This window comes from Penaeus chinensis, chromosome 19, assembly GCF_019202785.1.
Source record: "Penaeus chinensis breed Huanghai No. 1 chromosome 19, ASM1920278v2, whole genome shotgun sequence".
NCBI classification, from domain to species: domain Eukaryota; kingdom Metazoa; phylum Arthropoda; class Malacostraca; order Decapoda; family Penaeidae; genus Penaeus; species Penaeus chinensis.
This window is the reverse complement of record NC_061837.1, coordinates 20738905-20748904: the sequence shown is the minus strand read 5'-3', so window position 1 is coordinate 20748904 and position 10000 is coordinate 20738905. Positions and strand designations below refer to the sequence as shown.

At 34.3% G+C, this 10000-nt stretch overlaps 1 protein-coding gene across 5 annotated transcripts in view; it reads left to right on the top strand.

The window, feature by feature from the left end:
• Nucleotides 1-9918, top strand: part of LOC125035046 (syntaxin-7-like) — a 20561-nt gene extending 10643 nt beyond the window's left edge. For all 5 annotated transcript variants that reach the window (XM_047627134.1, XM_047627135.1, XM_047627138.1 and 2 more), the window contains exons 3-9: nt 20-89; nt 306-450; nt 1336-1432; nt 1590-1738; nt 2147-2302; nt 4559-4653; nt 5303-9918. In XM_047627134.1, the coding sequence (XP_047483090.1) occupies nt 20-89; nt 306-450; nt 1336-1432; nt 1590-1738; nt 2147-2302; nt 4559-4651 (710 nt within the window). In that variant the 3' untranslated portion in view covers nt 4652-4653; nt 5303-9918. The remainder of the gene's footprint in view (nt 1-19; nt 90-305; nt 451-1335; nt 1433-1589; nt 1739-2146; nt 2303-4558; nt 4654-5302) is intronic.
• Nucleotides 9919-10000: the final 82 nt, after the last annotated feature.

The following is a 10000-nucleotide window of genomic DNA, read 5'->3' as shown; positions in this document are numbered from 1 at the left end:
GAGAATTCTGTCAATTCAGTCAAGTCCATGCAGCAGTTGGTCAACCAGCTTGGCACAGACCAGGACAACCAGCAGCTCCGAGCACAGCTGTAAGTTTGCTTTGTCATATGTATTGTTATAATTTCTGGTTTGGGCTAATGGGAAACATAAGATTTTAAAATGATATAATAACACTGAATATTTCCAGTGTAAGCCGATAATACAGAAATCTTTTTCTTATGTATAATTTTGGTTTCTTTCTATATTTTGTTTTTCTGTTTATTTAATCTATGGTTATTTTAATGTCTTGTGCCCTGATTCCAAAGGCATCAGGTTCAACACTACACAGGAGGCTTGGCCAAAGACACGACAGTAGAATTACGGCAGTTCCAGTCGCTCTCGGTGCCACATGGCCAGGATGCTCGAACGTGGCGCATGCAAGCTGAGCGTCTAACACGAGAATTCACACAGGTAATTGACAATGCTAGGTAGTTAAGATATTTTATTAATTAAAAGCGTATACCTTTGTATGGGAGGGCTCATGTAAGTGTTGTATTGACTACAAAATAAAGATCATGGCATTTGTCTTATTATGAAGAAGAATTGAATAGTCTTATTGTAAGTTTCATTATTCAAGATTAAGAGAGTTACTCAGCTAATTTTTTTATCAGGTTATTAATGTATAAAGGGTGCAAACCCATCTTTTAGATTAAATGGAGGAAATATGTTTCCTGTAAAATTATCTTAACTGCAAAGATGGGAAGGGAAAATGCTGTACTCATTTTTATATTTTTGTGAAAGGTCTCTGTACATAGATGGCTCTGCTAGTGCTTAGCCACAAAGGAGTCAATTAGTAGACTTTATGACCTTACCTGATTTCGCCATTCCTTGAATGGGCGGGAAAAACATATTTTTACTATTACCATGAATATCGATGGTGTTATTTTTATTGTATAAATTATAATTGCTATAATGTTATAAACATTAGTAACAGCAAAATAAGACAACGTAAAATATTTTCGTAAATCAAGGAAAATGGTAAATGGGTGAGACAGGCAGTACCCATAATTGACTCCTTGGTTACTTAGTACAAGTGTAGTAAAACAATTAATAAAGTAAACTCACAGTGGGCATGGCATATATGTACATGCCATGCCTGTCAGCATTGGGTTAATCTGGATAGTATGAATCATGTTGCATAGATGATACCATACATTATTGTTTAAGTGTAATGTTTAGTTATGAAAGCTAATGGAAATATAATTTTGAAAATTATCTCTTATATTGTCTTATGAAATCTTTTCTAGTTATGTCTGTATGGCACTGATTTATTAACCTTTCTCATGTTGTTTTCAGGCACTGAATGATTTCCAAGCAGCCCAGCGGCAAGCAGCAGCCAAAGAGAAAGAAGCACTGAAGAAGGCACGAGCAGATTCAGATGCCCATTTCTTTGGTAAGCATTTGTTGTGTTTTTTTATATTTTTTGTTGTTGTTGTAAACTATAAGGAAAAAAATGGCTCCACTGATTTTGTTTCTCCACTCACTCTTTCTCTTTTAAGCGAGTGCTTCTTTTGCATTTTGTGGTATGTGATTCTCCAATGACATTTCAGAGGACCCCAGCCATGGCGCAGCTCTCTTGGACCTCGGAGACACACACAACAAAGGCTCATCACAACAGAGTCAGGTGCAAATACAGATGGAGCAAGAACAGGAACTCAGGGCTCTGCAGGAACGCGAGGGACAGATTCGTCAGCTGGAGGTAAAGAGGCTTGGGAGATTTTGTACCTTTATTGATGGAATGTGGTTTATTAGCTGTGTATTTTCACATCTGTTTGATTAAAGTATGTGTATACTGAACTTATTTTGGCCTTTGTTTTTTTTTCTCTATTTTGTTTTTTTAACACGTAAAGATTGTATATGTTCCATGATCTGATTTGTATTCTTTCCTCCCCTACCTAATATTACCTGTATTACTTTTAATGCCCCTCGTGCTCCTCATGTTCTACACTACTCCTTCATTTTTGCCCTGCTCCTGTTGTTCCTGCTCCCCCTCCCCCTCCTCTTCTGTCTCCTGGTCTGCCTTCTTCCTTGTCTTTTTTGTGTACCAGTATTAATTTCTTATTATTTGATTATCTATATATATATATTTTTTTTTACTCCCTGCCAGTCGGACATCATGGACGTTAACCAGATCTTCAAGGACCTGGCCACAATGGTTCATGAGCAGGGAGAGGTCATCGACTCCATCGAGGCCAATGTGGAATCAGCGCAGGTCCATGTCTCGCAAGGGGCGGGACAGCTCCAGCAGGCACGGCAATACCAGGTATTTATGTCAGTTTTTTTGGAAGGTGACTAGGGTTATGCATTTTGGTTGTTTCACAGTCTGCATATTCTTTTATTATTTCCTTTATTATTTATTATAATTTTTGGGGAGAGTCTGGAAGCTCAACAGACTTTACAAAGATGGCAACAGTTAGATTGAACAGGTTTGTGTTGAGGCAAGTAATGGAATCTTGTTGGTTAGTTTAGATTTATACTTGCTATGGCTTGTCGACCATAATTTTCCACTTGGAAGTCTATACTCTTGGACATAATTGATATGTTTTTGATGTTATACATGACTTCCAAAAATAAAATGAGAAAACACAACCTTTGTTGAATTGTTGAAAGTTATGACTCGTTGATATTACGAATCTGCTAGTCATGATGTGGTGCAAGGTAGTTGGAAAATGAACCATTTTTACCGTGAAAGGTTAAAAAGTTAAAGAAGCATGCAGAGGAATGAGAAATAAGTCATATCAAGCCAAAACCTGTAAACAGTAAGTGATGGTACATACCCTTTCAAGTATGTTTTTATGTCTGGAGCAAAAGCATGCACCCAAAGCAGCATGTATTTGATTGCCATGTTGTGAAGCGTATACGAGGCTGAGGCCGTGATGGTGGCATTTTTTGTTTTATTTGTTTTCTGTGCTTTAATCACAAGTGTTCTAAATTACCTCAACATATATTTGATGTATGAGATATATTTATTCAGATATAGATATGTATATGAGGATCAAACAAGGTAAGGATTAACAAATTCACATGTCCATTTCATGGGAAATATTGTAATTTATGTACTAGAACCATCGCAGTTTTGATGTTCCAATTTAATGCAAAAAGTAGACAAGCCTGTTGTAAGTAGAATTATTATATTATCAGTGCCTCATACAAAAAAGCCTGTATATTGAGTAGGCTATACTAAATACCTTAAAATTCATCTCATTAGAGAACTGTGTATAGATCCAATGAAGAATCTTGGTAATTATGTCATATCTGTACAGGGCATAGTGACCCTCTCAGTTTGTGTTTCATGTAAAGGAAACACTGTCAAAGATATTCTTGGTATGCAGATATTTGAATGTTTAATTTCAGGATTGGAAGACAAATTCCTGTAGTAGTTGCATACAGAAAACAGAGGGATTATTTAATTTCTTATTATGAGTAGTTCTGCCATCATTATCATCCGTTGTACAATTATATAAGTGATCTGTGCCACTCAGATTTTTGTGTCTATTATAAATACATTGATAAATCCTCCATATGAATAGACAATAACAGTGGTGAAAACAAAAGCATCATGAAAAATGTAGAAAAGAAAGTGGAAGAAAACTAGAGGATATTATGCACTTATAAGATCTGTGCTCAGAATTGTCACCTAAATGTCTTATCTTTTTTATACTTTGAGACCTCTCCTTCAAATGCTTTCAAAAAAGATAAAAAGAAAAAAATAAAAACCTTTTTTTTCTTCATGTTTTTGCCTTGTACTACACATACTGAAGTATGTTCCTTTGAGATGAGGCTGAATGGTTTGAAATTGTTTGAATAAGCAAAGTAAAAGGATGAAATTGGTCTATACATTATGACAGAATCTGGTTTTATGATATGAAAGAATCTAACCCGTTGCCGTCGAGTGGTATGTACGTACATGCCAAGGCATGCTTGGACTATTTTCTGGGTGGCGTGTATATACATGTCATGGTGCACCAGGCCCGTTATCTGGGGACAGACACAGTCATTCTGCGCACGCCATGGTGACGACATGATTCCCTGGCAGCGGGGCCCAGGCCTCTGTGAATTCAGCCTGGGAGTGAGGGCTTTTGCATCGGGAAACCACTCGGCGGCGTTGGGTTAAAAGAGATTTATACACTTTATCTTCACATTTTGAACACCAACATTATTAGGCTGTGAAGTGCAGACACTTATGAAGGAATAATAGAGAGTTGAAGTAGATAGCTGTTTAAAGTATGAAAACTTAGTAAGATGAATATTTTAGTATTAAATCCAGTCACTTCCATTAGATATATTTCCCTCTTGTATGACACAGTTGTCACAATAAAACCCAGTTTTTAATTGCTCAGTTGTACAGTTGTTCTGTAGAGCCAGCGATAAATTCCTTATAGGGTATTTCCCTTGATGTATGAATGTCTGTTAAAGGAGACTTGCTCGGTCGGTGTCAAAATGCCTGAAGTAAACATGTGTGAATTCTTAGTGTTAATTGTTCTTATTTTTAATTTTTATTTTTCTCCCTTATTTGTAGAACAAATCACGTAGAAAGAAGATTTGCATCATTGCTATTGTTATAGTGGTATTGGCCATTGTTTTTGGACTCATTGCCTGGTCTGCATCTTAAAGGTGAGTAGAAAAGCCACTTGTCATTTGACACTGCACACTCACCAGTACCTTTTCAGAATTTTTTACTTTCTGACAGATTTGAATATTGCACATGATCTTTTTATCACTTTTCTTTTTCTCTTTCTCTTTTATTAATTTTCTGCAGAAAATTTTTGAATGTCTTCTTATCTCTGTATGAAATTCATGCAGGTACATATCAAATTATTTGCGACGTCTTCATGAACTCATGTCTGTTGATCTGAGATTGGTTTGATTTTGACTAGTGTTGAGGTATACTGTATTTTGAATATATTGATAAATAAGATTTAAGATGATTTATGATACATTAACAAATTTGAATAGAATCCGAGTGGTTGATACATAAATGTAAATGATCACCAACATGTATAAGTTTGAGAGAAGGTAATTAAAAAAGGTAATTTGAAAAAATAATGTGAAAGTATGGCAGAGTGTAAATCACAAAATGATAGCACTGATCTGATGTATGATTAGTCTAGAACTCCTGTTTATGTGTGTCCTTCATTTTTTCATCTCATTTATGCAGTAGTGATTTCTTCTTAGATGATAATCATGTCTTCTACCGTTCCTTCTGGTAATTTCTTTTCTTCATTTTGATCTATTGTAAAATCCTGTCTGTCTCTCCTCACAGGACAAGTCCAGAAGGAAGGTGGTCCTCCTCACGCTAGTTTGCATCATGATTGCCCTCGTCATCGGTCTCATAATCTGGGCCAGCAACTAGAGCAGAAAGTTGATGCAGAGGAGGCACCCTTGGGGTGACATGAGGGCCGCATGGGAAAGAGATGTTCCTCATCCTGAAGCAGCGAGCATTGACTCCCTGAGTTCGGCGATGATATTGCTAATGGGTTCATCACTAATGTAGTTATTAAAAGAGAAGTGGCCTTGTTGAGAGGATTAGTCACAATGTGTTAAGCACCTCCACCACATCCTCAATGTTTTATCTGATAGAGGGACATATTTAACTTCATCTCTGCTGTGGATATATTAAAATGTAGCTGCTTTTTGGGCTGGAAATTTAAATACATACTGTTCTGATATTTTGTACATGTTGCCAAAGAAGAATTACTGCTTTTCCTTTTTTTAAAAAACATTTTTAGATGCGTTAACCAAGTCAGGATTGGGTAATGGCATTTCCATCATTGTTGTATCTGGAAATTATAGAAATGTACAATGTCATTGCATTGTAAAGCAGTCAGTAAATTGTGTAGGGAGGGTAGGGAAGCTGGAGTTATTTATGTTGGAAGAACATTGGTGTTGATGACTTTAATTCATCCAACTGTCAAGAATGCAGCAGTAAGATGTGACAGTATATTAGAGGAAGAAATAATGCATTATGCCGAAAGCTGTTATTTGATTGGATGTGAACCAGTTGAGGAATTACTTGGGATCTTGTGTTATTCAGATGAAATTGAATTTCAGAGATTGGTCACTTGATTAGTACAGTTGTCATGTATTTCATACCATAGTCTTTTGTAATTGTTATCATCATTACAGAATTGTTTATTGACTATTATGGGAATATGTTTGAAATGGTACTTTTCTAAATAGTAAATCAAATTATGGGGTACGAAGGGGTCTTCAAATCCTTTGTCAGGTGAGCTCATGCTGCAATTTATCATTATGATTGTCATCATTGTTATTACCCTTCCAAATAAGCTTACATGACAGATTTTGGTCCTCGATATTACCATCAAGCAGAGTCAGGTTGGGTTAATTCGTACCATAATCAGTCCTGCTGTTGAGAGGATTAGTCTCAACATATATTTTAGCTTTAGTCACCTGCGCTGAGTTTTGCGTTTGGACTCTTGCCAGCCAAATGTGAGATTTTTTCTTTTCTTTTCTTTTCTTTTTTTTTTTCTTTTCTATGTGGGATGTAAATGATCTGACAAAAATTATTTTCTGTTTGTCCTTTGTTCTTGTACATATATAATCTGATTGTCAATTGTGATATTTGTTATTTTCAGTCAAATTAATATATTTGTATATTTTATATAGCTGCATGCACTCTAGCTCCATGTACAGGATTTAGAAATTAATATGTTTTGTATTGTTATATATCAGCTAAAGAGGAAAATCAAATTGATATATGTTTAGGGGCAAGTCACACCTGTACACATCTTTTGATTCTGATAATTAAAATAGAAGCACACATGACTTGTGTGAGTCTCAGTTTTTATCTCCAGGGAATCCAGATAAGTACTCATTGAAATTTAGGATTGTGATCTTTCTTAAGAAAACAAATATGCAGTTGGCTTGTGTATAAGGAAATACAATTTTTCCCATTGTTACTGAGGTATATACTTTTTTTTTTCCTTTTCTTTTTCATGTTTTGTATGCTTTTTTTTCATTGTGATTATTCTTTTCCAACACACATTGAGGAAGTACGAGATGTTTTATAGATTGATGTAATGTGTGCATACTGTATTTTTCTTTAGTTGTTGTCTCTAGAATTGATGTGATAGCAAATTTTCCAAGATTTTTAAAGAGCAGAATTGAGTCATGCAAAATTCCCATTCCAGTGTGTAATGGACAATCATATTCACAAGTAAAAATTTTAATAATGCCAAAGAAAGGAGCATAGTTTATTGAAACTTCAGTTATTAGATCATCCTTTGAAAGATTATTTTTTATTATGATCATTCTTATTGTTAATACATATTGTTAGTTATTTACATGTCACTAAATGGGTAAAGATAATATGGATGAACATGAATTATGTTGAATGTGTGAAGAAGCTTGCTTTGTCATAGAGGAACTCTTTGTATAGAATGTATAATATTTATTTATGTAATAATAACCTAATACCTTAGTTTCTCAGGATTTGTTTATATATTTTCTCCCTTATAACATATCCACTTCTAAGATGCTTTAGCCTTTGAAAATACCAAAAGACATTGTGTATTGTCACAGTACAGTAAACGTATTTAGGAAACACTTTTATGTTAAGAATGGTAAGAAAACATAGATACATGTATAGGAATTTTGCAATTGCTCATAAATGCAACTTGTTCTTGGGTTTCTTTGGTGTCACAGAATGTGTGTTGACAATAAAAAAAACTTGTCATTTGGGACGAGGCTTTCCCCTCTTAAGATATCCCATTGCAAGAGCTAAGCCATTGAATTTGGCCACCAGTTGATGGGATACCAACACACATCAAGTCGTTTTGATGTTGTCATTTAGTGGAAAAAAAAGAGAAGAGTTTGTTGGTTGTAATTTTTTATATTATTCATGTGAAAAACACCCCAGTATTTTTTTTTTTATGGAAGTTCCCAAATAGAGGTAGTAGTTAATACAAGGCAGTAGAACCTTCAAAATTGAGCTGTAAAAGTTCCTGCTGTTGACCGATTGGATCGTCATGCTAGTAAATTGTTTCCCCTCGTGGCTTGGTGGGCGGTTCTGCTGTTTCTGGATTTTATATACAGCAAGAATGTTTATCCTTGTACATTGTGATACATTGTTGTTATTTGATATGTGAAATCCGTCTTACCTGAGGCTTGTGCGTTGAGTTCTGTGCTCTTTTGTAATGGTATGTAGTGAAACCAGGAGTTGGGTGTGAAAGTCTCCTAAGGACTCTTTAGTGTCAAAACTCCAAGTAATTCTGAAATTGTCATGTTGAATGTTTGTCACAGTGTACAGCAAGACATATGTCAATGATTAGTTTATTAGTTCAGGTGTTCATGTACCTTTTTTCTCTCTTTTCAATATAGATAAATATATAAAATATATATATATATATATATATATATATATATATATATATATATATATATATATTACATTACTTTACAATGAAGAAAAAATTCTCAAGAGAAAACTGTATTTCAGACATATACTAGTGATGATTACTTTTGCAAAATCCTTTCTCGTTTCTAGTGCATATGTATTCACCCTACAGTGCTATCGTATCTCAGACTCTTTGGAATACTATTCACAGGACTTCACAGTCTGTTCATATAGCAAGAAGTGCAACACTTGTACATTTGTGTTTGGGCGTGTTTCTGTGTGTTTGCATATATGAATGCTTGTGCTCATTGATGTGAGTACAAATTTGTTTGATAGAACAGTTAACATTTTTTTTCAAGGCCATGAAATGGCATATACCTTTTGTGCATAATCATCTGCCTTGTTAAAAACTGATAACATAATTTATTTGGAAATGACAAACATTAAAGTTGATATATATACTTAACACATTCTCTTCATATACTCATGTATTCATAAGCACATTCCTCAGAAGTTCTGTTAGTATATATATACTCTGTTCAGTTTACATTAATCTGCTAAATAATAAAAAAAAACAAAAACAAAATACATATTGATAGGCAGACCACGACTCAAAATGAAAATGGAAGGCAATATGTGCCTGTCTGAGAAGGCTTTGTACTGACTTCCCATATCTCAAACCAGGTAAAAACTAAGTTTTGATGTATTGTTTTTCTTCCTCTACACACATTTAAAAAAATATATAAATACAAGAAATATCATGAAAAAATTGATTGAGGTTGCTTTGCAAAATGCTGTGGTGTATTTATTGTCACCAGTATACAGTGTTAAGTAAGATATGGGATTGTTGATTAGCAAAAAATTGAAAGAAACTGAGAATTATATTAAGAGAGCTTAATAACCTTACAGCTTTTAGAAGCATGTAATAAATTTTCTTTGGGATTTATAGTTTTTGCTCATTAGAAAAAAATGAAGTTCCCCTGTATTAAGGAGCATCAATAGATAAAGTATGCAGTATATCATGCAAATGATGTAAGAGTTCTGACCTGTAGTTCATATGTACCGAATGTAGATAAGATACTCAGCCTCTGAATAAAGAGTAACCATCAAGTCTGCCTCAGAGACTCATACAGCATACAACACTTGAGCTGAAAGTGACGTCCTGGGTGAATATGTTCAGAAAATCCTTTTACTCTGATGTACCACTGAAACATTTCTCATACTATCGTTATGTGTAAGCTTTGCACTGTACTTGTTATGTATTGTTATCATATTCACATTACCACATTATACGGAAAGTGGTGTTATACTCTGAACTGTATAGTAGCATTCCCTTGTGCTCTATATACCTGTAAAATATATTGGATAGAGCATATATGCATTGTACATAAAACGGTGTTGTGTTATATTTGATTTTTTTTCTTCTTTCTTTCTTTTGCGATGCAGTTAAATAAAACAGTGTAGCTGTGAATGCTTCTTTACTTAATGTAAGAAATTCAGAGTAAATAAATTATATATTATGACTGATTCTATTTATGTCCATTGATTTGCCTTTGAATACTTTCTGTGAAATCTTTACATATAAAACAGAGATTGAATTAAATA